The following is a 16,456-nucleotide window of genomic DNA, read 5'->3' as shown; positions in this document are numbered from 1 at the left end:
TAAAAACCTGGTTCCTAAGAAATGCATAGCTTAGGATAAGCTGGCCTACTCTGAACCAAGACTAGATACCTGCAGAGTTTCACTGTGCTCTGGGTGCATCAGAGATGCAGAGAACACACTGAATCTGCTGGTATTACAAAGTATCAGGTGTTCCTTTTCTGGGATTTTCAGAAGTGCTAAACATAGCTTCCTTATCTGCTGCTCCTTGAACTCAACAGAAAGCAGAATCCATGTAGTGCTGAAGCTTTAGGAATTCCCACACATGAAGTATGTTCCCTCAGATAATGCAGAGGAAGGGCGTGCTCTGCCTTGGAAACTTCCCCCCTGAAAAAGAAGGTAAAAGGTTCAATCAGAAGTTAACAGAGTGGTATTTTCCATGATGATCTGCTGTATAAGCCACACTTGTCTACAGTCCAAGGATGTCCACCTGTAGTGCCAGGTTTTCAGAGCATGAGACTAAGAAAGCAAAACTCAGGACTATATACTGAATGTGATTTTAAAAACCATGGTTATTAAAAAAATATATATCCACTAATTAAAACATTCAATACTAGAATATGCCTGGTAAACTAAGATGACTTTGGTCAACAAAGATTCCCCTCGTCTTGAGCAGCTGCATCCTGCCTGTGTCTCTCAAATGCAGTGGACCTTTGGTGTGTACAAACCAGTTAGGTTTTGCAGTGAGTTGCCCCTAAGATGTCAGGTTTGAGCTGATGAATGGAATCAGTGATGTCTTCAGGTACTGTGATTGGTGATTAATCTAAGACTAAGCTATTTGCCCGTTTTAAGAAATGCAGGTGGTGTTTTTCTGTATTTAATCCTGGAACTCCCCCTTTGGAACATAAGGTATCGGTTTCCTACATTGTCACTTCTAAAGGAGGGTGGCAAATACGTGGCTGCAGCGTTTACTGATGCTGCCTACTTGAAACACTGCTCAGGTTTGAGTTTTCCTTTCTGTTCTTGTCCTTTATGCACATAAAAGCTTTTACCTTCATCCAAAGGAGTTAGAAAGAAGTCATGAGTTAGTGTTTTAAGGGTGGATAACTACAGAACCATGCAAGAGCAGCATCCTACTTAGGTACAATCTGTATTTGGGCTTGCAAACCCTATGGACATGGCACCAGAGGTGGAATTCAATCTACCCTTGCTGCTCTTGGAAACCTTCATTCAAATTGAGGTTTTTTGGGGTCTAAGGAGAGCTTGCCCCAGTTTGAGAAGCAGTTGTAGCCTCTCGGGGTGTTTTGTTCCCTTCCTTGCAGCTAGAAGCAAACAAAAGCAGTGGCCTTCCTCAAGTGCCCTTTGCTCTGAGAATTTTGTAGTATGATTGTTGCGACTTCCACGTGATCACATCCCGTTGTATGACTTAAGGTGAGAAATTAAATATCTTTATTTCCCTTTGAGAGAGTTCTGAATGCTTCCACTGCCCTTTGAAACCTTTACTATTGCTCCCACTTCCTGTTCTCCACCCTGTGTAGTATCAGATGCAGCCACTTTCCTTTTGGAGTTGGGAGAGCTGGGTGGAGCTTGTGCGCTGTGAACACCACTCCCAGGGCGGGCAATCAGGGGCACGGTTCAGTCCTCTTGACTTGGAACAAGCCAAGTTTCTTTTTGACTGTGATAATAAAAAGCACTGCCTTTAGGCACTTGCCTAGAATAAAACCACTCTTAAATTTATCTATCTTCACACCTTATGGCAAAGGAAAACATCCTGCTTATGTATGATCATTTGCCATTAGCTTTGTGTTACCTTAATCACATGGAGGATTGGAAGTGAAGGCAACCTGGCACTTGTATTTTATTTTGAAGGTGTGAACAATCCCACATAATTTCTCATTAGCAAATGATGGATATTAACTTGCCCCGAAGAAATGTAAGGAGACCTCAGAGTGTTTACTGCAATTACTGTCTGCCAAATAAAGGGGGAGAAAATCTAGTTTTACAGGTTTTGGGGATGTCTTTATGATAGGAGAGTGAACAGATTAAGGATGTCATTGTTGGAAGCCAACACTTGGGCTAAGGCAGCTTGGGAAGCGGGATGGCAGAGGTTTGTTCTCGAAGTGCATGTTAATGCACCTTGAGCTGCACAGTGAGGTCTGGGAACCTGTGCTGTTCTTGGTCACAGTGGTCTCTTGAAACAACGGGCAATTTCACTGGGTAATGGTGAATTTCAGACGACGCAGTAACCAATCTAGGCTTGTGTTTTGGCTTGTATAGAATATAGAACAAGGCTTATGCAACTTAAGTGCCTCCGCATTGGATTTGCCTCCTCAGCCTTATTTTCTTGGTATTGCTTTCACATATCCTCTGTCTACTAAAGCAAGGAAATCGGATTCTACATCTGAGTTGTTCCCCAGTCAGCCTGGGTGAGCTGTGTCAGTCTGGAGGGCTTTGGACTGGCCCAGCATGAGCTGTCTGCATCCCATCAGGGGCAGTGCAGGGCTGGCACAGTCAGGGTGGTGCCGGGTGCCCTGGAGGCTGCATCGGCCCCCACACTCCCATCCACATGGCATTGCTGCGGTCGGGGCGATCGGCCCGCTGCCCCTGCGGCCAGCCCTCTCCTCACGAGGCTGCCCTGGGCGGAGCGCGGTGCCGGGCCCCTCCCTCAGCCCTCCCCCCGGGCCCGGGGCGGGCGGCAGGCAGGGCCCCGTGGCTCCTCCGCCCGGCACGGCCCCGCCGCCCCCTCAGCCTCCGCCCGGCCCGACCCTGCGCGCACCGGGAGCCCGGCGGACGCGGTAAGTGGGCGCTTCCCTCCCAACTAGCAGCGCCTCTGCAGGTTCCTCTCTCCATGTCCCTCTGAGTCCGTCCATTACGCTGAGCCGCCCTCGCGGCGCTCCCGCTTCGTGTCCCGCCTGTGTCGCGGTTCAGGGGCTGCGGTGTCGCGGCCGTGCAGCCCCTCTGGCCGGGCAGCTCCGGGGGTGCAGACTCTCGGCCGCTTCACGGTGTCTGCACAGCCGGGGGGGAAGGCAGCTCCCCGCAGCACCCCCGCCGCGAGCAGCTGTCCTTCATCCCCGAGCAGGTCCCACGGGGGCCCGGGAATGCACTTCCAGAAGTGCCCCTGTTGGTGTTGCACGCCTCTCAGTCTGGCGCTGTTCTGTCCAAGGCCATCGGGGGCGGTTAGTCCGGGGTTTACGCTCAACTTGCTGATACCATTCAGCAAATGCTGTGCAACTTCCATCGTGTTTATTCCGTAAATTCTCTCCTGCCTTTTCCCTCAAATAGCTTCACTTGGGTTTCTTTACACCTGTTCCTCTGGCCAGTGATCCGGGGGTCCTGGAGCAACACAGCCCGGTGGAGGGGACTGGCCTGGCCTGGCCTGCATCTTTGTAGAGGACAGTCAAGAAGGAAGATGTGAGTTAGAGGGTGAAAATGTGTGGCAATTGCTCCTGCTTTGACTGATCGGTCACCAGCTGCAAAAGGACAGAAATCGCAGTGCTCACCTGCTTAACTCGTGAGGGAAAAGCTCAACTCTGACCCTTTTCTGAAACATCAGTTGGTTTCAGACTTTTCTGTGCCTTTCAGTTGCTTGTGCAAGAAACATAGATTGCAGAGACGAGATCTCCCTTGACTTTGGGGCAGTGATGTGAGTTATGTGCAGCAGTAATCCTTGAAGGCGCCTCAGGGACCGGGAGCGGGGCTCTGCCCATGCCAGTGAGCCTGGCATTGTGGGTTTCCCCTGCGCCCTGAGTGTCCAGGCTGTGTTCCCACCCAGCTCATCGTTAAGGCACGCCAGGCTCTGGGATTCCTGGCCTCGGCTGGGAGCTGGAATTAGCTGCAAAGCCAATGTGGTTGGTACGTGTGCTTGGAGGCTTGGAAATACAGTCTTTGGTCATTTGCCACACATGTAATTACTGCAGGGTAAATCTGGGAAGTCAGAAAGGGAGCTCTTGAGAGTTAGTGGCAGGAGCAATGATTCTATAATGGGGCTGAATTGCTCAGATGCTGGGTGTGTTTTGTGTTTTTTATAAACAGGTAGTAATAGCTGTCTCAATTTCCTGGTAGAAAAATTTTTAGGCTACTGTTGTTTTCTGACAGGGAAATACTTCAGTACAAATAAGTTTTGCTGAAATTAATAGAACTTTTAACTGGGCTACTTTTTTTGAAAGCAGAGGGTAAAACCCACTTGGGTTGTTTGGGGATTTTTTTGCTGTTGGAATTGTGTAGTCTTTTGTGTGAAAAAATAAAAGAGAAAGAAAGGTGAAAAAAGGAATGAAAGTGAAAGAAGAAAATACTTTAATGCTTATAAAAATCTGTTTAGTTTTAACATAAAACACCAAAACTAGAAGACAATATACCTTTAATTCATTTAGTGGGTTGGGGTTTTTTGGGTTTTTTTTTCCCACACCATTAATTTAAAAGAGTCAGGTTTTGATTCTAAATTGGTTTTGGTAATTTTTCAGTATTATAAAATATATATAAGGGAAGTTTTTACTTTGGTCCATTCTAACAGGTTTGGGATTTTGGTTTAGTGTAACTAATGTTTTGTAATATAAAAGCATGTCACAGGGAATGCCTTGGTCACTTGAAACTGGTTTCCTTAGGACAGAGGATACCGTAAGGAAAAGAAATGCGAGGCTGTTGGCAAGGGAAATGCTCCAACAGTTTTGTTCTCACCTCTGTTTTCTGTATTCTGCTATTGTTCACTGGTGGATGGACATTTATCGTGTTTGACATGTATAAACCAGTCACTCATTGTCACGTAATTTGGTAATGACAGGCTAATAACTTACCTGTGCAGGGAAAACTTCATTAGAGGAGAGAAACAGAACTTACTTTCTTCTGCTCCTCTTGAGGCGGATTCTGTCACTCTCTACAGAAGAGTGGGTTTCTGTAGATTGATGTCCTGTACACACAGCACAAGCTGCACTAAAAAGGCATTTCTGTACTGCAATAAGACTGTCTATATCCAGGGATTGTACTGATGTAAAGTATATGTGTTTAAATGGATGCCTTAGAGCACAATGGGAAACTGTGATTTCTTAGGGTAAATATGATCCTATTTTATGGTAGGGCACAGTTTAGGAATGTGAGGAGATGAGGCAGGACGTGTTTCTAGTGCCTGAAACTGCCATCTCAGAGGCCTGTATTCTATTTCTGGGTTTGCTACAGCTTTATTACATGTCCATAGGAAGATCATTCACACAGGATAAGCAATGCTTTGCTGCTTTGTGGTATTTGGCCTATGTAAAGGAGAGTTGAATACAGCAGTAAAAGGTGAAGTATTATATTCTTATACTAAACATATACTATACTATGGAGTATCATTATGGAAACATGGTAATATAAATGCTGAGTAGAAGCTGGCCTTCATATGAAAATGCTCACTGTGAGGAATCCCAGAGCAAAGAGGTGAGTAGAGGAGAGGTGGCCCCAGTGTGGCATGGCTGAGGAATAGACATGGCATGTTCTGTAAAAGGACACAGGAGCTCATGTCATCTGCTGAACTTGCCATGGAGCAATTAAGCTCTGGTCTGATTCAAAACTCACTGAAGCAGATACCTTCATCACCCTGGGTTTAATGAATTCTGGTGCAGATCCCAAGTGATGGGAATGGCTCTGACTCACTGAACTGTGGTACTGCTTGGGCACATTTCCCTGAAGTGTTAACATAAGGTGTGTATCAGGAAAAAAAGTTGGTTGTGGCTCTTTCCTCAGATCCTGAACAACTTTTTTGTCTGAGTCCAAGATGAATGTCCGTCTATCTCTAATTTTGTCTGCCTTCACTGGCCACCATAAGAAAAATCACCACCTGACTAGGGAAAAAAATTAAGGCATTCGTTCCTGCTTTGATGTACTTGTGCTTTGTACTTGTAAATGGAGTCCAGCAAAAACCTTGCAGTATAAGAAATCTTTGAAAGTGAAATCACCTTAGTTTCCTAAGAGCAGGGTATAATATCTGAGAAGGGTAACATTCATGCTTGTGAATGGCACTTCTATTTCAGATTAATTTTAAGCGTGTGAAGGTTATCTTTTGTTGGCTTACCCCATTGTGCTGTTCCAATGACAATTGCTTTGGGTCATCAAGTGTATGATGTATTTTGGGCATTTGCTGAGTGTGGCTTGGGTGAAAGGCAGTGAGGTTAACATGAAGCGACAGACATGGGAAACACCAATGCATCAGAGGTACAACTGGGTGTCTGAACACCATGCAACAGTTTTGTCTTCAGCCTTCAAAAGCAAGGCTCTGGGCTTGAATGGGTCCTTTGTGGGAGATTTAACTTACTGGTTTGACCTTTGCAGAAATGGGTGTAAGTTAAGAGATCAGCAGAAGGGATGAGAATTTCCTGGTTGTTTTTGCATGGATTCTATGCACCTGCAGAATCAGCTGTGTTCTCTGGAGGATGCTGGGAGATGAGTGAACTTGTCAATCAAACATTAAGTGACTGTGTTCACAGAGGCATTTTGGGTGGGTTCCCCACTCTCAGAGCAGTCTTTTTAACTTGCTCTTCTGAATGGCAATGAACTCTTTCTTAAAACAAAGACTTTTTAGGTGTGTTTGCATTAATGTTGTTTATAATCATGTACCTTGAATTCTGATGAAGGGAGTAGTCAGCTTGAGGATTTACAATCTTTGGGCAAGTCTCAGCAGCATCTCTTATTACCTGGGCATTTTCCTGTGCTTGACTTTTTCATGTGCTCAGAATGTAATCTTGCAGTTCAGGAAGAGCAAAAGGTTTGGGGTTTTCAGCAAGGCTTGGCTATGTCCTCTGTTTGCATTTTTGAAGTCTGTGAAGGCTGAACTCAACCAACACTTCAGAAAATTCTGCTTTGAACAATTGCAAGCAATATTATATAAACTTAGTAAGGAGCAAATAGTTCAGAGATGTCCTCATTCTTGTAAATATGACTAAAGCATTTATTGACTGTGGTTTCAAGCTCTGGGCAATAGTGGTCAGTGATCTTTCGGTGAGATTATGAAAGGTTGCTTGAACAATACAGTAATTTGCTTACAAAGTGAAATTTGAGTTGCTTATTTTCATTGAGGAGAAAAGCAGACATTTTTGTACCAGGCATGGACATGGTTTTGGGAAGGAAATTATTGAGCAAGAGAGTAACTGAACAGTTCACCTGGCTTCACCTTGAAAAACTACAAAAATATAGACAAAGCCAGGATAGAAAGTGGAAAAAAATAACCCTTGTTGCAATGCATCATGCTCACCAATGCAAGTGTTGGTTTCTACAGTGTATTTTAATAGTGTGGTGGTTATCCTGGGCTTCAGTGTCACAACCTGTGTGGTTTCTCTCACTTGCCTTGGGTAGCTAGATGAGAGACATCATTGCTGAAGTACTGTTACACAGGAGGGCAAGGGAGGCCCATTTGTCTCCATTGCAGAGCTTTGAAACTGGGGTTTGATCAGGTTGGTAATAGAAATACAGCAGCCTCAGAGCCTTTGAGCCATCCTGTGTGCAGTGCAGACCTCCAGCAAAGCCACTCTCGAGAGTATGAAAGCCACTGTTGAGGGATGCCTTGCACCTCCCTCTCCTCCACTGAGGCACCTGCAAATGTGTCATGAAATTGTCACTTCTGACATGTGGCAGAAACCAGTGTTTGGGTCATGTACCAGCTGCATGTCAGTCATGACACACCACACCACGCCTGTCACCCCAGAGGTGTGCAGATAAACACCCTTCAGAGAGTACAGGTCACAGTTCTGATGTATAACTGAAATACTTCTCATCTGACAATGGTGAAGCTGTGGCTGTTAAGTATTGATGTAGTAGCCCTTCTGCTTGACATAAAGCAATCAAATAATTTTTCTCCTAATGTGTAGGTTTTGCTAACATCAACTAAATATATATAAATGTATGTAGAAGCGCTAAGTGACTTTCTGTTCCTTTGAAGTAATAGAAGGAGCATATTTGGAAAGGAATTGATACTCAACATGCCACCCATGTATTAGAAGCCAGTGGTTTGTAAAAAGGGTGGGGCAAACAGAGTAACCAGTCTTTTTTCTGAGGTGAGTGAATGACAAACTCTTGGGTGTGTTTTGAGAAACTGTTTGATTTTTACAATGTATTTTCTGTTTACAGTAACTGCTTTTGTTGGAGAAAAATCTTCAATTAGTGTGCATTTCAGTTTGACAGGAATACTGCAATTGCTCTTTGGTACTTAGTCCTGTTTTATGGGTCTGCTGATTGATCAAAACAGCTGAATCTTCTTGCAACACTTAATTGAACTTACTTCTAAAGGATCAAAATAGAGCTTTGTTTGCTTGTGAAATATGCTTCACAATATGCCCCAGTCAGGTGCCAATGACTGCTATTTAAAAATATGCAGGATCTGTATAGAGATACAGAACTTGGAAGTCCCCAGTGCATCTTGAAGCAAGCAGCATCTGTGATTCATAAAGCAAAGCACATTACATTGACAAGCACAGATACGCTGTTGAGTGTAGAGATGTGTGAGAATAACTATATGTCTCAATGTGGTTAGGTTTTATTGTGGTGCTAGAGGCCTTGCAGCTATTTTACATATTCTGATCTAAACAGTGGATATTTGGGCCATTGGGCATAATACCAGTGTTCATCTCCATGGGGAACATCAAGTAGGTCATAACCTGATGGGCTGATTATTCTGTTCAAGTCTATTCTGTTATCATAACATACATTGCTGTGGAGGTGTATCCCAAGGAATAATGTGATTTCTCATCTTCTCATCCAGAGGCAGGCCAGCATAATGCACAGATGCTCCAATGCACCAGTGTGAGGCTTGTATTTCTAGAGCTCACAGAGCTTGTCAGCTTAAAAGATTGTGTTCAGGAAACAAATTGCACAGTTAGAGTAATACCTGCAACAGATGCTGCTGGTGTTCTTCTCATTTGAAACATCTAGTGTGTGTGATGGAAGATGTGCTGAAAGCTCTGGAGATGGAATCACAATGCCTTTTTCCAGCACCATGTCTGTGTGCTGTCTTGCCTGTGTGCTTCAGGAGCACTGCCTGACCTGAGAAAAAGGAAGCTCTGCCTTGTGGTCTCCCTGGCTCGGGATCTGTCTGCTGACACCTTACTGAGGGAGTCTGTAATGTTAATTCTCATGCTGGCTCTCTTTAGTGTGTTGTGGAGGCTTTATTGTCCAAAACTTTGTCAAATTATTAGCCAATTGCTTTCCTTTCATTGCATTTGTGTTTCATGGTGTGTTCTGTGCTTCTGGTTAAGTATGTGCTTGGGTACGTCAGTGGGGCCAAGAATCCCTTTCACTTAAAGGTGCTCATCTCTTTCCAGATTTGAACCCTCACTATTTGGCTGAGACTGCTGAATTAGTTATTTTGATTGATCAGTGGTAACTTTGGCCATGAATGAGCTGCAATGGATCCAAAGTGCCTATACCTCAAATGTGTGTTACTGACACTTAGCTCTTGGAAGATGGTAATGAATGTCGTTCTTCATTAATATTCTAGTTGCATCATCCTTGAGCATCAATGAAAGACCAAGTATGGCTTTCTTCAAGCAACAGAAGGTGGAGGACGTTTATGAAATTGGGGAAGAGCTGGGAAGGTAAGGTCGTACTGATGACACCACGTGAATCTAAAAGGTGACACATGGGGATATTTGCTACTCCTTTCTGCGTGACAGCCTAAATCAGTTACAATACACAAAAATAGCAACACACACCTTGACAAAGACTGCACTTTGGATGAGTTTTTTGGTGGGTTTTTGGCGTTTTTTTTTAGATTAAATGTGCTAACTATTTTCCCTGTTTCTTTTCTTGCAACTAGGACAACAAAAGGTATGTTTGCATTGTCTTTTATAGATAGGTGTCACCTGTGTTCGTGCTTTAGACTTGAGTTCACCTGCCTGTTCTCAGAGCCAGCTGGGAACCAGGAACCCGTGGTGCTGTCACCACAGACACAGCACTTTCACTTGTCCTGTTGTTTTGAGCAGCACTCCACAGCACTGTTGTTTTCAGCTGGCTCCATCACTGACATCATGTTCATATGTGCCTGCCAAAAAAAAGGTGCATGTATTCCTGAAAGGCTTTACCTCTCAAATCTTCAGCTGGACTGGTTAATGCTTGTATATAGCTTTTAATGTATAAAGGCTTATCTGCAGGTATTAATTGTAGGTGTAATTATCAACTGTTACCATGCTTAGCCATGAGCACCTGCTTAAACACTGCTGGGTTTGTGAGCTGAATACCACAGGGCTCCCACAGTCACTGAGTAACATACAGTGCTCTGGGTGAGAATGTCTGGTTTCCGTTCTGTGTACAACCCTCTGATGTTTTTCTTTTTAATAGGCAAATAGCTAAATTAGGGCTATACACAGGTTGGCTTCTTTCCCAATGTCTGGCAGTTGGTTTTGACAAACAGCTGTGTATGTGCCATCACCCTTTTTCAAGGGCCAGTAATTGAGTTCCATTAAAACACTCCAGTTGAAGCTGTGTCCCTGTCAAATCTTATTTTTTCACTCTCAGCTACTTCAGAGTTTTTGAGAAGACTTCTTTTAAGGGGAAAGGGGTTGAGGTTTGTTTATTTGTTTTCCATTCCATTCCCTCTTAGGAAGGCCTCAACTATTACATTTTCTGTAACTGCTTACTTTTAAGTATTGCCTAGTACTGAGAGTCTGATGGTGAAAACCTGACAACAGTGAGCAGTAAAGAAATTCAGCATGTATGCAGGGTATAAAAGGTGTGGTTTTAAACCTAGGCGGCCCTAGGTTAAACAGTCAAACTACTAAAATGAGAAACTGGAGACTGAGTAGTTTATTTTTACTTTGGTAATCTTTGGGAATCTTTTGAGATGATGAGTATCACTCTCCAAGCTGATGGATATTGGGGATTTTGAGTGGAGAAGTGTAGTTGAAACAATCTGGCAAAGGCTGGCAATTGCTGCTTGAATCAGCCTGAGAGGCTGGTCAAGGCTTGTATGGTCACAGCAGCCCTCCTCTTCTGGCTGCATGTATAATGTCACAGTGTCTTGGTATATTTTCACTTTCAGGTTTTGTGTGTTAAATGTGCAGTGTCAACTTGGGTCATCATGGCTCTGTATCTCTGAACAGTAACTCCTGATGAGGACCAGTGACAAATGGTATCTCGCTTTGCTAGAAGGAAGTTAACATGCTGGACAGATTGCAGTGACTGATCTTTCCCAGTGCTGACTGGTGCCCTTAGAACCTGTAGATGCCTTTTATTAGCTCACTGTTTGCAAGAAGCTGTTAGTTGCTGACAGGTAGAGGTAGGTTAAAGGATTCATTTATTATCATTCTGGCAGCAGAAGTCACTTAGAAAACAAATGTTTTCAAGTAACATCTGTGAAGAGTCTGCCCTGTTCTTGTCCTTCTCACTGGGTTTGTCACTTCTTGAGAACAAAACTAGTTGTTAACATAGGCCTAGTGCTTGTTCTAGCTGGGATTCAGCCCTGAGATAAAATAGAGGATCTCACTGACAGAGCCAGCACCTGTTTATCTGAAAGTCTTTGCACAGCACTCTGGGAAGGATGCTCCCACCACAGACTGCAAAGGCTGAGCTCTATCTGGTCTGGTGATGAAAGGAGGCACTTCCTGTCATTGTGCAGCTTTGAGGGTGACCACAGCAAAGCTTCTCAGCTCCAGCTGCGTAAAACCCTGCAAACAGGCCGTGTGGGCACTGCCCAGCCAGATCATCCTCAGGATCCCTGTGGAGCTGGAAGCAACTGGGAGGGGGCTTTCAGTGCAGTTGTCTCGTGTGCTGCAGCAGGGGTTTTGCAGAGAGGGGAGCAGGTTTTCCATGGCTGCAGCTGTGTGCTCTGACCAGCTGCTTAGCTCCAACATTCCCTCAGTCTTTCAAATATTAATCTTAGGTATACACTTCTGTTGCTCAACTTCTCCAAAGGGTACATACAGAGAACAATCTGTCCGGCATGTGGCATTAGAGACAACTTGCTGATGGCCTTGTCCATTATATCAGTTCTGTTTGGGAAGCTTAGCATGGCCTATGCTGACTGCATGCAATACTTCAAATATACATATGTAATCATCTCACTTCCCTCAAGATAATACCAGTCACTTTGCAAGTCTGTGGGGAATGAGGTTCTCTAAGCATAGGTGAAAGGAAGCTTAAAAAGAGGACTCTCTAAAGTGAATTTAGCAAATTCCAACCTTATAAACAAATAATACAGCTTTAACAGTTTGGCCTGTTTTGAGGAGGATCCTGGCCTAAGCCATTTGCAGGGATGTTAATGGCATGCCAAATCAGTGGAAATACTCCTTGAAAAATGTGAAGAAGTGAAGACTAACTTGTCTTCTTGGGAATATGCAGCAGGTCAAATAACTGCTTGTTCTTGTGGCAAGGGAGGTGACAGCTGGAGACAACCAAGAATGGAAAGTCTTAAATCAAGGACAAAGTAGGCCCAGAGAAAGAACAACTGCCCTGCTGAGCTAGGGATATAGTTTCCAGGAAAGTGGCAGCAATAATGCTCACTGGAAAGCCTTTAATATAATGTTTCAGTTGTGGTTTGGACGGGTAGCTGTGGCTCTCTGAACAGAAAGTGGTGTTGTACAAATGTGCAGGAGCCCTTTCCAGCTGTATTAGCAAATGCTGATGGTGGTGGTAGGTGCTGGAATTTGAGATGTGCAGTGTGATTTATAAAAGGATGTACCATAGAGTCATTAATCTATTACCTAAATGTTGTGCCAGCCAGGCTATGAGAGCTGTTGACATTTGTGCCTTCTGGGTAGCGTCACTGTTACATGTCAAGTTGGGGCTGAGGGTAGGAAGAGTCATGGAGCTTTTTCCAAAGTGTTTTGTGACAGTGCCCATTGAGAAAGTGTGTTCCTGCAGGGTGGTGTGGGCCTGGCACTGCTGTGTCCTGGGACAGTGTCCTGCTGCTGCAGCTCAGCTCTGTAGCGTGCAAGGACTCACACTTAAAAGAGAAAAAACAGACATACCTTGGAGTGATATTTCTGTGCATGAAAGTCTTCCCCTTCCCTTCACTGTTGTCCTTTCCCTGTAGGGAAGGCGCTCTGCCTTCCTCCATAGCGTGGGCCAGCCTTACCTTACCTGCCACTCCAGTTTCTTGCCTGTCTCAGTGACTGGGAGCTGTGCTCATCTCTCATCTCCTGCGCCAGTCAATGCTTTCATGCAGAAAATAATCACTGTGATTTCTGTTGATTAGTTTGGGCATAATCAAGCCTCCAGTTTCTCAGCCCCTGCTGACCTGGGCTGTGGTTTCATGGTTAAAGCCAAGCTCCTTCTTTCATCAATGGCTTGTTATGCCTCCTGTAGTTCCCCATTTCCAGCTACAAGTTCCTGCTTCCTCTGTGTTTGTGTGTGGAGGATCAACTCTGCTCTCTGAGACAGGAGAAACCCTATTTTCTGGGTGAAGCTTTTAAGGAAAGCAAATGCAGCATTTTACCTGTGATAATGGGACCTTGGAGCCTGGCACAAGTCACTGTTCTGACAGTGTAACTATTAAATATTTATTTATGTAGTGAAAACAAACAGCAGAGATAACCCAGGTATTCTTTGTAGGGCAAGAACTTCGAAATCTATGATAAAAAAGTCATGGCACCCAGCTAGTTGGAATCTCCCTTCTAAACAGAGGGGTGTGATTGCAGCTGGGAAATTTACCCTTAACTCACACCACACAGTATCTTCATACCAGGAATGTTTTTTTCTGACTATAGAAATTGCTCAGTACTGCACTTTGTCAGACATGAACTTTAACTCTGTTCTTAGATTAGTTTGCACTTTGAACTAGTTCTTTAAATTTTGAAGAATAACTTTGGATTGTTTTATCCTACAACACACACAAAGCAAGTCTTTGTGTTTGAATGCAAAATGTAAATTTAATTCCTGAGCACTACCCAGCATGTCTGTTAATGTTTCTTGTTACAAACCTTCTTAGTCATGTTTCATGTTGTGAATCTTCTGCTGAAACAGTTTTGGCATCTGGTGCTTGGTCACAATCACTGTGATTGTTATCAGCTGTCTGATACAGTCACTGTTTCTGAATTTTTTCTTCTAAGTTCTTCTAGCAGGTTTCCCTGTTAGTTTTCAGTGCTACTTTAACTATTTCCAAACTTTTTGTTACAGAAAGTGCAGAGAAAATTGAAGGGTTTGTTGTTCGGTTTTTTCCTAATAACAAAGTTGCTCTACGTACGGTAACAGAGAAGAACTGGCCTTGGCCTTACTTTGTAGCAAAGGCATGCATTCCTTATCACCAGAATCCAACTTGATGATGGAAATGATGTCAGTGTATCTCCTCAGTCCATGTCTGGCTTTGAAAGTATAATTAGAGATGAGTGACCTCTGTGGTAGCGCTCACAAATCTTAAATTTTGTAATGCATTTAACCACTGAATATTAAGCAGAATATTAATCCCAGGAAAAAGACATTTAATATTAATCCAAATCTTTGTTTTGCCATTTCTGTAAAAATAAAACTATTTTTTCCATTTTGCATTGTAGTAGAAAGCAGATGGAAATTTCAACAGCTGAAAAAATGTTCTCTGTATAGTATTCATTCCATACTTTTAAAATGAAATATATTACTTATGAGTAAAAATGCACATGAAATAAACATTGTGCAACTCAAATTCTAACAAGGATAAAGCACTGGACAAATTGTTGGCATCTGATGCAGACTAGAGCTCGCAGGTGCTGGTCTGATGGTCAGGCTTAATTTGTCTCAGGTGACATCTATTAATCCTTGTTAACACTCTACACCAGCAGTTTGAACCAGAGTGAAAACCTGTTGTAATGGCTGAGCAGTGAAATGGGAGTTTCAGCAGCCCTTTGCAGTTTTGGCCTTACAGATAATTTCCTAAAGTCTTGAATAAAATGCCAGCATAGTTTCCATCTGTTTGATACATGTGGAAGGAGAAAAATCATTTAACTGTTAACATAATACTGCTCCCCTCTTACAATTCATGTGCTCCCAGGTATATTAGTCAATACCTAGGTGGATTTGGACCTTTAAACACCCAGGTGCAGCGTGCTAACCTTCCTCATGCGTGTTACAGCTGCCCTGCTGGTGCTCCACATAGCGCGAGGAACAGCGTATCAAATCAGCTATTCCTGCTGAGCATGAGTCAGCTGTGACCTTCCCTGCCTCTCTGCACTCTGTTCATTACCACTCTGAGCACTGATACTCAATCCAAAAGCCAAGTCTGATAAGCAGAGAAGATTTTTCATCGTGTGCATTTTGTTATTGAGCTTCAGATTACACAAAAAGCTTGCCAGGCTATCAGGAACTTGCCAGAACTGCTGGGCTCATGCTCCATTACTGCTGACTCTGCACCTCCAGTCTCAGGAGGAGCTGATAAGGGCCACATTGATGGGCAGGATTGGGAAGTTTCCAAAAACATTGAACAGCTTCAGGAGATACTGGTGATAATTCTGTAGGTGGCACAATTTCTTGTGACTGACAGCTAAGGACCCCACAAGGTGTTTAAGGTATTAATTGTGTTACTTCACTTACAGCTTGTAATAATTCATAGCATTGTTCAGAAACATTAGATTTATCAAACTTTCTTTGAATTTCGAATGAGCTGCTCTCTGCTTATTCTGATAAACCAGATCCTTGTGTTAGAGTCCATATTCTACTCTTCTGACTCTTTCCTGGCACTGGACACAGAGATCACCTTTCGGTCAGGGTGTGTTGGTTACCTTTGTGTGAGTTTAGAGAAATGTGGATCAAAGGTGCCAGACAGTGACTTTATCAGAGACAGGATATGTCCAAAGGTGCTCAGCACTTCCCTTCAGGAATATTGAAACTTCTCCTCTAAAGTCACTGTGCTCTAGAGCACTACACAGTCAGTAAAACATGAGATGTGAGTGAAAATGCCAGTGTGTTTAAAAGTTGCGGCTGATTTTTTTTTTCCTCTTTCTACTACTTTTTAGTAGTCAAGCAAAATTCCTGTTAAATGCTCTATTAAAAAAAGTTTTGGATCATTCTGGTATAATCTGGCATCTGGTAGTTTAGGTTCTGTGTAGTTGCTTTAGGAGAGGTAACCACATCTGTTGCATTTTTTTGAGGGGAAAAAGGAAAGCAAACATGTAAACCAAAATTCAATTTTATTTGAAGCTTAAACCAGAAGTACAGTGACATTTGTGGCAGTTTTATTCTTAAAACTCTTTATGAAGTTGCAAGAGGTGTCATCAGAGGATTTAACAGAAGATGATTTTGGGGTTTTTTTTAGTTTCATTCCAGAAAGCCTTACGGAAGCAGTGAGATAATTTCCCTTCGGTAACCTTGCCATAGAATTGCTGGTTTGCTGTTTCAACTATCCTACTCGAATTTCTTTATAAATGCTGTGATTAAATTTCTGCTGTACCAAAATGCTGGTTTAGTCTAAAACAAAAAGTCTATAAAAAATAAAAATGTACTGCAAATTATTGTCATTTACAGAAGGCTTTTACATCTTCATAGTTGTGACCACAGTCTTCCTGCAAAAACCCTCTAGCGAAGTGCTTTTATGCATATATTTTGTGAACCTTGCATGGTTGAACTGTGTTTCATAAATGAACTGAAAGCATAAAAA

The 16,456-nt window shown here is 43.2% G+C and overlaps 1 protein-coding gene across 6 annotated transcripts in view; it reads left to right on the top strand.

The window, feature by feature from the left end:
* Window positions 1-16,456, top strand: part of DAPK2 (death associated protein kinase 2) — a 54,738-nt gene that overhangs the window by 4,883 nt on the left and 33,399 nt on the right. For 3 of the 6 annotated variants that reach the window (XM_032122739.1, XM_032122741.1, XM_032122743.1), the window contains one exon: window positions 9,395-9,491. In XM_032122739.1, coding sequence (XP_031978630.1) covers window positions 9,430-9,491 — 62 coding nt within the window. In that variant the 5' untranslated portion in view covers window positions 9,395-9,429. Of the gene's footprint in view, window positions 1-1,259; window positions 1,369-2,633; window positions 2,733-3,219; window positions 3,349-9,394; window positions 9,492-16,456 lie in introns of those variants that run through there. The other 3 variants (XM_032122737.1, XM_032122740.1, XM_032122738.1) reach the window with 3 other exon arrangements.

This window comes from Corvus moneduloides, chromosome 13 (genome assembly GCF_009650955.1).
Source record: "Corvus moneduloides isolate bCorMon1 chromosome 13, bCorMon1.pri, whole genome shotgun sequence".
Lineage (NCBI taxonomy): Eukaryota > Metazoa > Chordata > Aves > Passeriformes > Corvidae > Corvus > Corvus moneduloides.
This window is presented reverse-complemented; position numbering and strand designations above follow the sequence as displayed.